The sequence below is a fragment of the Sorex fumeus genome, unplaced genomic scaffold, assembly GCF_029834395.1.
Source record: "Sorex fumeus unplaced genomic scaffold, SorFum_2.1 ptg000028l, whole genome shotgun sequence".
Taxonomy (NCBI): domain Eukaryota; kingdom Metazoa; phylum Chordata; class Mammalia; order Eulipotyphla; family Soricidae; genus Sorex; species Sorex fumeus.
The window spans coordinates 6,744,577-6,760,598 of NW_026606085.1; the positions used below are offsets into that span (position 1 = coordinate 6,744,577).

Here is a 16,022-nt window from a genome sequence, read left to right on the forward strand (position 1 = left end):
AATGCAATTCTAATATACAGGAAAGAAGATCTGATAGCAATACAAGAACAGTAGACGTTTCTCTTATTACTTCTGGATGATTAGGCAAAATATCAAAGTGGTCTTGAGAGAAAGAATGGAATAAATAGGCCAAAGAAGATATATAAATGCAAAGGGATTCATTCACCTATCCCACAGAAAAGTCTTCACAATGATGGTGGTAGTGGTCAGATGGAATATGGGTCCTTCATCTTTCAAAAGTTGAGTACACATTCTTCTTCAGTGGATACAGGACACTCCTCAAGATATACCACAAGCTAGAACCCTAAATGTATGTCCATAAAATCAAACAGATAAAAATTATGTTTAACTACTCTTAGACCATGATGCTTTGAAAATGGAAACTAATCACAAAAAGAAACAGGAAAAAATCTCCATCACTTGAAAATTAGAAATAAGGGGATTTTTGACTAAAAATTATGATATTTGCCTATTACTCATATATTTGCCCACAACCCATCTGATAAAGGAATGTCATAGAAGATATATAAAACACTAGTAGTGGTGCCAGAGCAATAGTATGTCGGGAGGACGTTTGCTTTGTACGCAGGCAACCCTGGGTTTGATCTCCAGCATCCCATATGATCCTCCAAGCACTGCCAGGAGTAATTTCTGAGTGCAGAGCCAAAGTAACGCCTGAGCATTGCCGGCTGTGACCCAAAAAGAAAAAAAAAATGTCTATGCAACCACTGGTAGAACTTTGCAAGAAAATAACCAAGAGCCCAATCAAAAAAATGAGAGAAAGAGATTAACAGAAACTTGCTTGAAGAAGACATACAGATGGCCAAAAGGTGTGTGGAAAATGCTGTGCATCAGGGAAATGCAAATAAAGCAAAGGGGAGATGTCATCTCATACCAGTGAGACACATCATAAAGGGGGGGAAAAACAAACTGTTGGTGTGGATTTGGGTAGAAAGAGACACTCATTCCCTGCGGTGGGAATATTGACTGATCCAACCTTTTGGGAAAACAATATGGACACTCCTCAACAAACTAGGAATTAAGCTTCTATATAACCCAGCAGTTTTACTTCTTGGCAACTACCCCAGTAATCCCAAAACTCTATTCAGAAAGACATTTGGCGTGTTCTGTTCATTGCAGCCTATTCACAATAGTCAAAACCTGGAAATAACCCAATTCCCCAAGAATAGTTGACTGGATAAAGAAATGATTGTATATCCTTTATACACAATAAAACACTACTCAGATTTAAGAAAAGATAAAATTGAGGAGGAAGAAATAGTACAGCAGGTAAACACTTGATAACCTGGGTCCCATCACCTATACGGTGCCCTGAGCACTGCCAGGAGTGATTGAGTGATTCTGAAGCATAGTGCTAGGAGTAAGCCCTGAGTACCTCCTAGTGTACCAAAAGAAAGAAAGAAAGAAAGAAAGAAAGAAAGAAAGAAAGAAAGAAAGAGAGAGAGAGAGAGAGAGAGAGAGAAAGAAAGAAAGAAAGAAAGAAAGAAAGAAAGAAAGAAGAGAGAGAGAGGAGGGAGGGAGGAAGGAAAGGAAGGAAAGAAGGAAGGAAGAGAGGGAGGGAGGGAGGGAGGGGAGAAAGAAAGAAAGAAAGAAAGAAAGAAAGAAAGAAAGAAAGAAAGAAAGAAAGAAAGAAAGAGAGAAAGAGAGAAAGAGAGGAGGGAGGGAGGAAGGAAGGAAAGGAAGGAAAGAAGGAAGGAAGGAAGGAAGGAAGGAAGGAAGGAAGGAAGGAAGGAAGGAAGGAAGGAAGGAAGGAAGAGAGGGAGGGAGGGGAGAAAGAAAGAAAGAAAGAAAGAAAGAAAGAGAGAGAGAGAGAGAGAGAGAGAGAAAGAAAGAAAGAAAGAAAGAAAGAAAGAAAGAAAGAAAGAAAGAAAGAAAGAAAGAAAGGAAGAAAGAAAGGAAGAAAGAAAGAAGAAACATTATTTTTCCCAAGAGGGAGAAGGGAAATAGGTTTGGGAGGGTAGAGAACTCCCACACTGTGCTCAGAGGGCTTTGGTGGCTATTTCTGGAGATACTTCGATGATAAAACTAAATAATAAAACTGGCAATATGGCACTGTTGAAGTCCAGTGGTTTGGGGACCACCAGGGCTCAATGCATGTGATTACGGGGACAGAATCAAGGCCTCTGTATATCACATACCTCCAACCCTTTTAGCTATATCCCTTATCTCGAGGGAAAATAACTTATGATGTAGAATCTGGTCATCCTACACAATCTAGTCAGGGCTATAATGATCTTATCATGGCAGTGGGCACAGTGCTGTAAACTTTTCTTTCTCTTCAGCTGATCGTGTTCTTAGTTATGTCTCGGATCCAACTATCTCAAATTATGAATTGAGCAACAGACACAGGCAAAAGTAAAGCTTAGCAAGAGTTTATTTGAAAATAAAAAACACTGTAAAGCAGAGCAGCAGAAAAGGCTAAAAAACATTGTTGAATGGTTTAGGAACAGTTATTTGTATATAACCATTTTCCTAATGCTTGTAAAAAGTATTAGTCTACACATAAACTTCCTATTTGTACTGAAGGGAGATCTGAACTTGTTTCTATGAATGATTTATGACAGCCTCAAATACGTTAAGCCTCTCTGTATATAATGGGTAATCTCTGGTTAATTTGTGTCTGTGGTTTAAAATGCTCATCTCTGGAGAGATGGCTTATAGAGAAGCCCCAGATTGATCTCAGATACCTCATGGTCTCCAGAGCCACTACTAGAATCAATTCTCACCACTGAACTACAAGCACCCCCCAACTTTTGATTTGGTCCCAAAACAAAAGCATAAGTTTAGCTTGAATATCATATAGGTTTCATCACTGACACTGTAACTGTCCTCCTGTTATTCACTGATTTGCTCAAGCGGGCCCAGTAACGTCTTTATTGTGAGACTTGTTGTTACCGTGTTTGGCATATCGAATACGTCACGGGTAGCTTGCCAGGTTTTGCTGTGCGGGCAAGATACTCTCGGTAGCTTGCCGGGCTCTCCAAGAGGGCCAGAGGAATTGAACCTGGATCGGTCGGGTCAGCCACATGCAAGGCAGACACCCTACCCGCTGTGCTATCGCTCCAACCCATCCTCAAGAACAAAGTACCTTATAAAGAATTCAGAATTTTTTTTATAATGTAGGAGTACTGCTATTGATTCAGCCATTGTTTAAGATAATTGAGTTGGATGTGAACTCCACATTACTGTTTTATTCAGAATGTTAATTTTATTTTATTACTTTTCCTCTGTGAGATACCCTTATAAAGATTTCCTGTTTGAGTTTCAGTCATACAATGATCTCTCACCCAAGCCTCCACTAGTGCACATCTCCCACCACCAAGGTCCCCAGTGTCTCCCCCACCCCACCCCTCCCCTGCCTCTGTGGCAGACACTCTCCCCCATACTCTCTTTTGTATTGCTTGTTTTGAGTAGCATAAGCTGTCACAGCTGTGCTCTCCTGGAATTCTAAAATTTTAGATAATTAGGGTCTTGCGAAATCTCTGCCATAAGCTGCTCACGTGGAGATTCTTTTGTGTGTCTCTGGATTTGGGCTGTCAAGGAGCTTAAGCAGCAGCCGGAGGCAGTTTGTGTGCGTGACCTCCAGGGTCCCATAGGGATGGAGAGATGAGAAGGACCGGCCCATCCCCTATCCCTTGAGGCCTGGAGTTTACCATCGTGGAACCTGCATGCTTGCACTTCTGAAAGATGGCGGCTGCTTGAGTTCTTAGGGGGCAGGTGGAGGGAGAACTTAGAATTTTGACTCTAAGTTCAGTCTTCAATTTTTTTCCAATAGGAACTTTAGACTTATCATAGAATGTTGTGCTTTGCCTTTGAAAATACTCCTAGTGCATTTGGTATAGTTAAACCAATTCAAATCCAACTTGTACAAAATTCAATTTGAAAAATAGTGCTTTCTGGGAATGGAGCGATAGTACAGCAGGTAGGGCATTTGCCTTGCATGTGGCCGGCCCAGGTTCAATCCCCTGCATCCCATATGGTCCCCCAAGCACTGCCAGAAGTAATTCCTGAGTGCAGAGCCAGGTGTAATCCCTGAGCACTTCTGGGTGTGACCCAAAAAGCAAAAAAAAAAAAGAAAAAACGGAAAAAAAGAAAAATAAGTACTTTCTAGAGAGAAGGAAGTTGACTTTTACAGCTATTTAATATATATTTTTTATTTTACTAAAGCACCATGATTGAGTTTTAGACATACAGTATTGTAATATCAATTCCATCACCAGCATCAACTTTCCTCCACCAATGTTCTCAGGTCCCCTTTCTTGCCCCCCGCCCCCACAACACCACTACACACACACTCCAGCCTGACCTCTTGACAGGCACCTTTCTAAGTTTGGTTGTTAAAGTTTGGTCTCTTGATCTCAGTGTTGATGACATTTGGTTTCAGTGCTTTGGTTCCTTAACATCACCTTTGTTTTTAGGCATCTTAGGAGGAATCAGATGATCCTGGCCAACACTTTATTTCAGTGTGTTTGTTACCACCCTGAAGAATTTCAGGTCATCACCAGTGGGACAGACAGAAAGGTAAATATTTCTAGTAAGAGTTAAGATGCTTTATTGTTTGTTTTGTGTGTGTGTGTATGTACTACGGAAATCACACTATGGCATTGCAGCTGAAGATGCAGTTCAGGGAGTCTAGAGGATGCCATTTCAATGATTTTGCTGCTGATCAGTCATGCTATTTAAAAATTTTATGGAAATAATGAAAGAGACCAAATTGAAATGTTTGGTGATTCACATGATGCTTGTACATAGTGGTAATTGCAGGGGGTCTGCACTTAGTGGATACTCAACAAGAACTGTTTTTTATTATTAGGACATTTTTCTGTTGCTGGAATAGAATTGCAGTGCCCAAATCACTTTGACTAAACAATTTGAATGACAATAGAGCATGTCATCTCTTTTCATTCTACTCCATCAATATATTAAAAACCTAGTTAGTTGAGGAGTCCACTTACTTCAGTAAAGATCGTCTTTCTTTTGAGTAACATTTCTCATTGAAGAGGATAGATGTATATGGTGGTATAAGGAGGGAGGATAAAGAATAAGGAATAAGGAAGATGGTTTTACCCATATGATACCTATCTAATTATTTTATACTCAATTTGTCTGTCTCGATTCCCCAAATTCAGACTTTAACATGATTTTCAAATAATAAAAGTAAAATTCAAATATTTATAATTTCATTAGCTACAGAAAAAATTGATGGAGTTGAAAGTAACAAATTATTGTAAAAAATATATTAAATGTGCCTTTCTCCAATTACCCATATAAGAATTTAGGTATAATATTTTTATTATTTAAACTTGCATGGTGGTTATTCATATTTATTTAACTAATTTATTTCTTTTTATTTGTGCTTTTGGGGATAGAATCTAGGTCCTGACATTGGTGTCTACCACTGAGTTACACTCTTCTCATCTAGGATTTTGGGAATCATAGGAGATACTTTGTCATAGAAACGCAAGAAATATTACATAGTCCAACTAGAATATTTGCCTTAATATGTCTCATGAACCCAAATTGACTTAGGCCTTCCTATCTCTTTGTTCTTGTGGATAGTACCCAAATCGGGCAGTGCTCAGAGGTTATACCTGTCCAAATGCTCAAGGACTATCTAGTGCTCTGGTATTAAATCCCAAGCTCCTGAATGCAAAACATGTGTTCCAGTTTTTTGGGTCCCAGTCAATCTCTTAACCCCACATTTCACTACAGTCAAAATGTAGTTCCTATAAGAACTGGCATAGAATTGTTAATTAGAGAGGTAATCAAAGTTCCACTGTAAATACTTTGGTATATGGTTTTGGTATATGGTTTATAAAGTTTTTCAGGAAATAAAGGGAGGGAATGATAGAGATATGTGCTTAATAGAAAACACAGACTACTTAAGAGTGAACAAAGAAAGAACACATCAAGGGGGCTGGAGTGATAGCACAGTGGGTAGGGCATTTGCCTTGCATGCGGCTAACCTGGGTTCTATACCCAGCATCCCATATGGTCCCCCACCATGGCCAGGAGTAATTCCTGAGTGCAGAGCCAGGAGTAACCCCTGAGCATCACTGGGTGTGTGTAACCCAAAAAGAACAAAAAAGGAAAGAAAGAAAGTACACATCAAAAGCAAGATGTAAAGGCCATTTTCTTAGAATGGGAAAAGTAAGAAAATACACATCACAGGCCAGATAGATGTGTAGCCAAAGAGGCAGTAGGATAATAAAGTACATATCTCAGAGCTGGTCAAAGAGACAAGGCCCCTTTTCCTCTGCCAAGTAGTTTATATACAATTTCCCCAAACTACCTCCTCCCCAAAGCTCATTTCAAGGGTGGTTGCCAGAAACAGCTTGGAACTTTTTATGTTTTTCTCCTTATCTTTGTTATAGTCTGTAGTATCTGCTCCTAAGGGGCTTAGCTACTTTTTATCCCAGGAGAACGTTTGTGCTCTGGGGCTAAAGGTCTGCATTTCAGTGATTTGGCTCCTAAGATATATTTTTGTGTCATCTTTGTGCCTTTGGACTGATTTCAGTTCCAGACAGTGTTTTCCCAGTATACATTACCGTATTCTTTCCTTCATGTCTTCCTGCTACAACATTTAATCTCTAGAGATTTTACCCCCTTAAATCTATATTGAGTACGTGGATATGCTGTGCTTAAAATTCCCTTGATCAAGCACACCAAGACTTAAGGAAGAAGAATAAAGTGTGTTTACCGGTGGACTGAGAGTAGGCAAAAATGCTTGAAATAATCAGTCTCTATTGGGGAATCCCACAAGACATTGTACAGGGTATTAGTGCAAACTCATATGTCCTTATCAGTCACACTTATCTACCAGGCATCAGCAAGGAGGTGGTGGTTTGAAACATGGTATCTTTGATTTATGTGATTTATTATGAACAAGACAGTATAGCAAAAGGGTGTCAGGAAAGGGAGTTTTTATGGTTTGTACAAATTTCAAGTTAAGGCATTTCTCAAAACTAAAATTTTTCCACTCATACAAGCAAAATCATAAGTTCAAAGAATACATGTCAAATTTTTTAAACAGCATAACACTATATTATTGTAATTCACATCACAGCTCTCCAAGTCCAGTAAGAATCTAACATTAAAAGGGCCTACCATATACCAGTTCAAGGGGACCAAGATAAAGTCTTTTTTTTTTGTAATACAGAATACTTTTTTAAAAAATTTTTATTAGTGAGACACCATGAGGTACAGTTGTAGACACAAATTTTTGTGCTTGGGTTTCAATTATACAATGATCAAATACCCATCCCTCCACCAGTGCCCATTTCCCACCACCACGGATCCCAGTATCCCTCCCACCCCCCACCCCCCCTTCCTACCCTGCCTCTGTGTCTTTTCTTAGGAGCTATTTATTCCCTATCTTGAAATATAGTCTGGAGTGAAAACCAAGTCTCAGAAGTTTCTTGACATAATTTCTCTAATATATTTGGTTAGGGTATGATTATATTTCTCCATCTTTCCTGTAATTTGGCCAGAGGATGTACAAGGCTGTGTGTAGTTAATTAATTTCTTTTGCTTTTTGGGTCACACCTAGCGATGCACAGGGGTTACTCCTGGTTCTTCACTCAGGAATTACTCCTGGCGGTGCTCGGGGGACCATATTGGATGCTGAGAATCGAACCCGGGTCAGCCGTATGCAAGGCAAACACCCTACCCACTGTGCTATCACTCCAGTCCCAAGATAATTAATTTTTAAGGCAGAGGCTGAATATGGGGTGACTTTAGAATCAAATAAAGTTCTATTGTCATTCTGTAATGACCTCGAAAGCCAGATCTAGGGATTATTTCCTTAAGCAACACTTTAGACATTTCTTTGGCTTTTTCAGTATGGTTAGAGAATGCCCACCCAGTGAAGGTATTAATAAGAACCAATAAATATTTGTACCCTGAACAGTTAGACTTTTGTTTGAAGTCAAGCTGCTAATCTGTTGGGTAGATTTCTCAATGCTGAATAGGTGGTGCTGTTTTAATGGTGCAGGCACACAGGTTCTTGTTTTCAAGCAGTCAATAATGAAAGAAAGGGACCAGAGATCAAGTGGTCAAAATCAGAAAAAAAATGGTTTAAGGAATGAGAAAGGAAAGAAAAAGAAATGCAAGGAAACTCCCATATTATGGAAGGGTTTCCCAAAGGATTCCAGAGAAAGGTTTTATATTTTTTTTAACAAAGGGAAGTGGGATGAGTAAGCACTTTATTATATTCTAAGAATGTGGACAGATGTAAAATGATTGTGCTCCAATCTACTTGGTCATTGAGGCAGATGTGAAATGATTGTGTTCCAATCTTCTTGATCTTTCAGGTTCTCAACACAATTCAGACAATCTAGGTTACCAGTCTCCACTCAGATCCATTCTCTTGTCATTTCATACTTGTATCTCTCTTTCTTGAGACGATGTTTCTGACCTGCTACTTTATTAAACAAATCTATTGTTTCCAGGAATTTTTGTAGATTCTTTAGAATTTTCGAATTATAGTATCATGTCACCTGCTAATAGTGAAAGCTTGACTTCTTCCTTTCCTATCATGATGTCCTTGATATCTTTTTCTTCTCTAACTGCTTTTGCAACTACTTCCAGTACTATATTGAATAGGAGTGGCAAGAGTAGGCAGCTTTGTCTTGTGTCTGATCTTAGGGAGAGAGCCTTTAGTTTTTCCCCATTGAGATTAACGCTTTCTGTGGGCTTGTGGTAGATGGTTTTGATTATATTGGGGAAAGTTTTTTTTATATTGTAGGAATACTGCTATTTATTCAGCCATTGATTGTGGGTATGAACTCCACATTACTTTTTTTAAATTCAGAATGTTAATTTTATTATTCACGGTCACGGTCCTCCCATTGTTCATCAATTTGCTTGAGTGGGCCCAGTAACTTCTCCATCATGAGACTTGTTGTTACTGTGTTTGGCATATCGAATACGTCACGGGTAATACTCTGCCGTGCGGGCAAGATACTCTCGGTAGCTTGCCGGGCTCTCCCAGAGGGGCGGAGGAATCGAACTCGGGTCGGCCATGTTGGCCGCTTGTAAGGCAAACGCCCTCCCGCTGTGCTATCGCTCCAGCCCTTGTTATTATTATAGTATGAGATACAGTTATAAAGCTTTGCTTCTTAGCTACATATAAGGTGTAGGAGTTTCCCGAAGTTTTAGAAGTTAACAAACCTAGTGTTATCCTTGCTTCTTATCTACATATAAGGTACACAACTTTTCTCTGATTAGGTATTGGAGCTGAGATTAAGTGATCTTTAAGAGTTTGAAGTTCCAGATGGCAGTTCTAGTTCTACTCTAGGGTCTAAAATAAGTCTCCTTTAGTTCCTTATACAAAAGTTTTGCTATATTGCTATGGACAAGGATTCCAAATGTACAGAATCCTGTCATTTCCAAGAAAGGTCTCAATTATTTTCTAGTTTGAAGTGCTGTGAGTTTAAGAATAACTTCTGCAAGGCTTTTGTACAAAGACAAACCTTCAGGAGTAGATACATATCCTGAATATTTAACCTTTTTCTTGGCAATTTATGCCTTAGAGGGGAAGATTTTACATCCTTACCCACCCAGAAAGTTTGTCACCTCCATAGAACTACACTGATTTCTACAAAAAGGCATGTTACTGAAACATAGTTTTCTCTCTGCATTTAACAAATAATTTGCTTTTATAACCATGGTCAGTTGTTTTGCATAAATAAAGCAAGATTAGAGAATTCTGTTATTTGCTGGGAGTCCTGGGAGTTTGCTAAGGACAAGTCAGGTTATCCTCATTAATAGCACTGTAGCACTGTCCTGCACTGTCCTCCCATTGTTCATCGATTTGCTCAAATGGGCACCAGTAACGTCTCCATTGTGAGCCTTCTTGTTACTGTTTTTGGCATATTGACTATGCCATGGGGAGCTTGGCAGGCTCCGTATTGTGGGCAGGATACTTTCGGTAGCTTGCCGGGCTCTCCGAGAGGGACGGAGGAATTGAACCCAGGTCAACCGTGTGCAAGGCAAACACCCTACTTGCTGTGCTATCACTCCATCCCATCCTGATCAATAAATAATAATTAAAATTAATAATTTTTGTGGAGTTCATGCCCAATTCAATCAGCTTAATCAACGGCTGAATAAATAGCAGTACTCCTACATTATAAAATTTTTAAAAAAGAAATTAATTTTTACCTGTCATGTCTGGTTACCAAGGCTTAGAAAGACGCTGTGACAATAAGGTCAGCACAGTGAGATGATGGTGGCCTCAAACTTCTCAGTCTTCTCAGAGGAGTCTTCTCATCTTGCCTAGCATGCAAAAATCCATTCTATCCCACTCTTGGGTTAGAGATATCCAAGTTATTGGGATTTTTCTCTTGATTCTTAAGTTTAGAACCCATGAAATGATTGCAGATCTGGACATTCCTTGTTTTCCATTGGCAAAGACTATTTAAGTTCTTTCTTGAGTCGGCCTGTCTTCAGGGTCTCCCCCTGAGTTTGGAGGGCACTTAATATTGGGCCTACTCCTTGTTATTTAAACCAAGCCTTCAAAAGTTGTCCAAATCTCTTTTTCTCTGGAACAGGGCTTTGGCATTTCATAGCTGACTCTTAAGACTTCTTGTCTGTTAAGTAATATTTTCACACCTTTCTGGGTGTGGCAAAATGTCTACTACAAAGAGGTCTACCTTTCTGGATTTGGGTAAACCAACATTATTGCCAAATAGCGCTAGAAAAGCAAGTAACACATCCAAGCCAGGATGTGTTACATTTCCTCAGAAAGGGTAAATGTGTCCTAAAGTAGGAAAGTACATCATGGGAAGATGTGAACTAGTGAGACCTGAGAGTAAGAAAGGACACATCTCAGGCAGATGTCAGTGTAGGAATCAAGGCTCAATATGTTTTAATTACTATGATGGTGGCTATATTCTAGGATTTACATTATAAAATTTGAGAGTCTAACTCAAATTTGAATAGTCATGGGCCCCAAGAGAGAGAAAGAAAAGATAGAGAGATCAATGGACTGAAGCACATGCTTTTTATGTGGGAGGCCCAGTGGTTTATATGACCAACACCACAAGTTCTTAAGCACTGATCCAGGAGCAGCCCATTGAGAACCACTGGGTTTGCTATTTAGGAAATTCATTAGAGTATTTAAATAATAATAAATTAACACTTGAAACTCAATAATAAATAGTTTTGTAACTTTGTAATTCATGGTGATTCAATAAGTTAATAAATGGTAATGCTATTATTTATAGATTTATTATTATAAATATATTGGCCATATTATTATGCCTCCGCTCTCTCATATATTTATTTTTTTTTGTTTGGGGGCCACATCTGGCTGTGTGCTCAGGGCTTACTCTTGACTATGCTCTCAGGAATGCCTCCTGGCTGTGTTTAGAGAACCATATGGGATGCTGGGGATTGAACCTGGGTTGGCTGCATGCAAGACAAGCACCTTACCCACTGTAGTATTACTCCAGCCCCTTATTTATTTTTATGTATATATTTTGAGTGATAAATAACGGAAATGATCAATATAAATGTAAGCGAATAGGTAAATGAACATTTAGTAATGAGTGAACAAGATTGTAAGAAATGGAGCAGGTAGAAAGAAAACATAGATTACATGAGGAGCCAGGGCAACACTGAACTGAAGGAAACACCTTCCTATCTGTGGCAAAAAAGGGAGGGGGAAGAAAATAGAAGTATTTGTTAAAGCAAATAAAATTAGATTTTTTGTTTTTATTTTGTTTTGTTTTGGGGAGGTCTACACTTGTCTTACTCCTGGCTCTGTGCTTACTGATCACTTTCAGCAGAGCTTGGGGGACAATTATGGGGTTCTGGGGATCAAACCTAGATGTCCTGCATGCAAGGCAAGCACCTTACCACAGTACTATCTCCCCAGACACTACATCAATTAAAAATTACATAAATACTTAAAATAACATAATTTTGAGCTAAATTTAGATTCACAGTTTTCTGGCATAATGAACATAAATAATGGTATCAACATCAAGCAAAGAGAAAGAGTGAAATATACAACAAAATTCATACTCCTAACTCTTGGCCAAAAGTTCTTCGTTTAAAATGAGCTGATACTTTTTAAGTAGGCTGCAAATGATAAAGTTTCAAAGTTTAATAATATGAAAGCAGTTCATCTCGCTCCCTTGACTCTTGTCTCCCCTACTCACCCCCTAAACTACCATGGTGTTATCACCTAGTATTTAATATGCACCCTCTGGAATATTTTATTGCTATGAGGCAAAAGAGAACATTGGGGAAAGGATGGAAAGAGTGGTGGTAGGGGGAGGGTTAGCCATATAAGAAAGCAATTTTTTTTCTTTTTTCTTTTTTTTTCTTTTCATTAGTGAAACACCATGAGGTACAGTTGTAGATTTACAACTTTTTGTGCTTGGGTTTCGATTATACAATGATCAAATACCCATCCCTCCACCAGTGCCCATTTCCCACCACCATGGATCCCAGTATCCCTCCCACCTCCATCCCCCCCCCCATCCCACCCCGGCTCTGTGGCAGGACGTTCCCTTTTGTTCTCTCTCTCCTTTTGGGTGTTGTGGTCTGCAAAAGAGGCATTGAGTGGCAAACATGTTCGGTCCATAGTCTACTTTCAACATGCATCTCCCCTCCAGGGAGGATCCTCCAAACACCCTTTATTTGGTGCTCCCTTCTCTATCTGAGCTGCCCAAGAAAGCAAATTTTAAGTTCAGTCTTTAGAACTCTCTGGATTACTCAATTGCTTCTCAATCTGAAGGCATGAAATATTTCCCCTTACATTCTGTCTGTAGCTTATTTTCTTTCACAAAAGCGGAGTTGATAAAGTGGATAAAGGACATTTTTTTCTCCTTCCTTTTATAGTTTGCTGTGACTTAGTGTGCTTAGCTAATAAAAAACATATTCTATCATGTTATTGGTTTATCAGTCTACCAGCATCTCCTCAAATAGAATGCACTTCTTAAATGGAATACTTAAAATATTAAAATGATTCTTCCACCCCTGCTGTAGTATTTTATAATATCAGTTAGCATATCACCCCTTGACATATTTTCTTAATTTCTACAAAATTCTGTAAAATTAGCTTTTGTTAGGTTACATGTGAATGATTCCACTGGATTTATTCATGCTTAAATGATCCTTTCCTGAATTCTAGATTGCTTACTGGGAAGTATTTGATGGGTCAGTAATCCGAGAGTTGGAAGGTTCCTTATCTGGATCAATAAATGGCATGGATATCACACTGGATGGAGTACACTTTGTCACAGGTTAGTACTGGGATAGAGAAAGATAGATATGGCTTATTTAAATATAAAAATGTAACACCCAAGCAAGAGGCTATCAAAAGTGTCAGCAAAACAGATTTAAATGTATACATAGAAACAGAGAGAGAGTACAGGGATCAAGACACATTATCCAGTATAATGGATACTATGTTGTTTCCTGGTACCACATGGGCCCCATAAATCATCATGTTTAGTCCACACAGGAAGAAAGGACAGAGAGAGTGAGAGGAGAGAGAAAGAGATGCAAGGGCGAGGAGAGCAAAGGAGAGAGAGGGAGAGAGAGAGCGAGAGAGAGAGAGAGAAAGAGAGAGAGAGAATGATTGGATTCAGCACTTCACGTTGTAGCTAGGGTGCTGGAATAGGAGAATTCAGAAATTACGTTTCTGAAAAACACTTGCCTAGGACTTTAAGAGTGCACAAATAAAAGCTGTCACTGTCATTGTCCTCCCGTTGTTCATCGATTTGCTCGAGCGGGCCGAGTAACATTGTGAGACTTGTTACTATGTTTGGCATATCGAATACATCACGGGAAGCTTGCCAGGCTCTGCCCTGCGGGCAAGATACTCTTGGTAGCTTGCCGGGCTCTCCGAGAGGAGTGGAAGAATTGGACTCCGGTCGCCCGTGTTGGCCTCATGCAAGGCAAACACCCTACCTGCTGTGCTATTGTTCCGGCCCACAAATAAAAGCCATACTTTTTTTTTTCTTTTTGGATCACACCCAGCAATGCACAGGGATTGCTCCTGGCTCTGCACTCAGGAATCACCCCTGGCGGTGCTCAGGAGACCATACGGGTTGCTGGGAATCGAACCCGGGTTGGCCGCGTTCAAGGCAAACACCCTACCCGCTGTGCTATTGCTCCAGCCCCAGCTATACTTTCTATTGCCTGATTTTGTTCTGTGATAGACGCTGATTAAAGAAATGGACCTCTGCTAGTGGAGAGAATACAGAGGTTAGGGTATATGTCTTCAGGCTTGGATTCAATAATTGGCACCAAATGGCTTCTGGGCATGGCCCTGAATGAATCCAGGCACAGCTAGTGTTGCTCTGGTGGTCCCAACACCGTATAACCCAAGCAGTAGAACATCTTTCAACCCTTATGTTGAAACACCTTCCTGAATTGAAAAGTAGCCTTAGACCCTCTGAGCACCTCTTGGAAGGTACACCAGCATTTTTTGTTTTGGGGCTACACCTGGTGTTGCTCAGAGGTTACTCCTGGTTCTGCATTCAGGAATCAGTCCTGGAATGCCGGGCATCAAACAGGGGTTTGCTGTGTGCAAGGCATGCACCCTCTTTGCTGTACTATCACTCTGACCCCACAACCCCCATTTAAAAAAATAAAGAAATAGACCCTTCCTTGAATTGAGTGCTCCATAATCTCTTGCTGTTATTTCCTACTGAAAAAAAGAGTGAGGATTTTAAATCAAGATTTTCATAAGTATTTAGAATCCACAAATATGCCTAGTGAAAAACCTTGATATCATATCTTACCAGGTTCTTAAATTCTTCTGAACATTTACAAGGAAATGTGCTTTTTGAACTAAAATTTCACAAGCATTTAATTAATGTATAAAACTAGAATAATGTGATCCCAGGCCCTTTTATGGTTGCAAAATTATTAGTTATTTGAAATCATGGCTGTTTCCACTCTAGTGCAGTAATGCCACTTAACTATTTGTCTTTTTTTTTTTTAGGTGGAAATGATCATCTGGTCAAAGTTTGGGATTATAATGAGGGTAAAGTGACTCATGTTGGGATTGGGCATAGTGGAAACATCATGAGCATCCGGATAAGTCCAGGAAATAAATATATTATTAGCGTAAGTGCTGATGGAGCCATTTTGAGATGGAAGTATCCATTCTCCTCCTGAAGTAACAGAATCTCCCCAATTCAGAGCTCTGGACAGTTCTGGTGAAGAATAAGTTTAGTTAATGCTAGAATGGGTCCTTATTTTTAACATGTGTTTATAAAATACATCAGAAACCATTTCACATTCTTAAATTAATTATACGTAATAATTTAAATATGTCAGAAATAATTTATTCATCATTAATAAAGGTTTCTTTTTATTAATTGTGACTATGATTCTTTCTATTTCCTTCCTGTCATATCTTCTCAATGGCTTGATAAGGCCCACAGCCCTTGCCTATGACTTGTTCGCCGAAACATTGCTATTGCCCTCTAAAAATGAAGGTGATGGGTCAAAAGGATGGTTCATAAAGGTCAATGTATATGATTTCTCTCCGTGATGAATAGATAGCACAATGGATAGAAGTTAAGATATTTCCTTGCATTACTGCCAAACTTTGTTTGATCCCCAGCATACGGTTGCTTCCTTAGCAAAATAAGATGTCATTCTGAGCAATGGAATAGCAATGGAATAGCCTCTGAACAGCCAGGTTTAGCTTACAAACAGACAAAAAACAAACCTGAATTGTATTTATTGTATGTGGAATCTCCAGGTTCAATTCTTGGCAACTCATGGTCCCTTGACCATCACAGGGAGTGAACCTGACCCCTGTGTTCTACCAGGTGTGGCTCAATAACCAAAAAAAAAAGAAGAAAAAGAAAGAGGGGCTGGAGCAATAGCACAGCAGGTTGGGCGTTTGCCTTGTACACGGCCAACCCGGGTTCGATTCCCAGCATCCCATATGGTCCCCCAAGCACCGTCAGGAATGATTCCTGAGTGCAGAGCCAGGAATAACCCCTGAGCATCGGCTGGGTGTGACC

The 16,022-nt window shown here is 39.5% G+C and overlaps 1 protein-coding gene across 1 annotated transcript in view; it reads left to right on the forward strand.

The window, feature by feature from the left end:
- CFAP52 (cilia and flagella associated protein 52) overlaps window positions 1–15,226 on the forward strand; it is an 80,031-nt gene extending 64,805 nt beyond the window's left edge. Inside the window, exons 12-14 of the mRNA XM_056115168.1 lie at window positions 4,440–4,542; window positions 13,166–13,277; window positions 14,987–15,226. Of these exons, the coding sequence (XP_055971143.1) occupies window positions 4,440–4,542; window positions 13,166–13,277; window positions 14,987–15,162 (391 nt within the window). The 3' untranslated portion in view covers window positions 15,163–15,226. The remainder of the gene's footprint in view (window positions 1–4,439; window positions 4,543–13,165; window positions 13,278–14,986) is intronic.
- The last annotated feature ends 796 nt before the right edge of the window (window positions 15,227–16,022 follow it).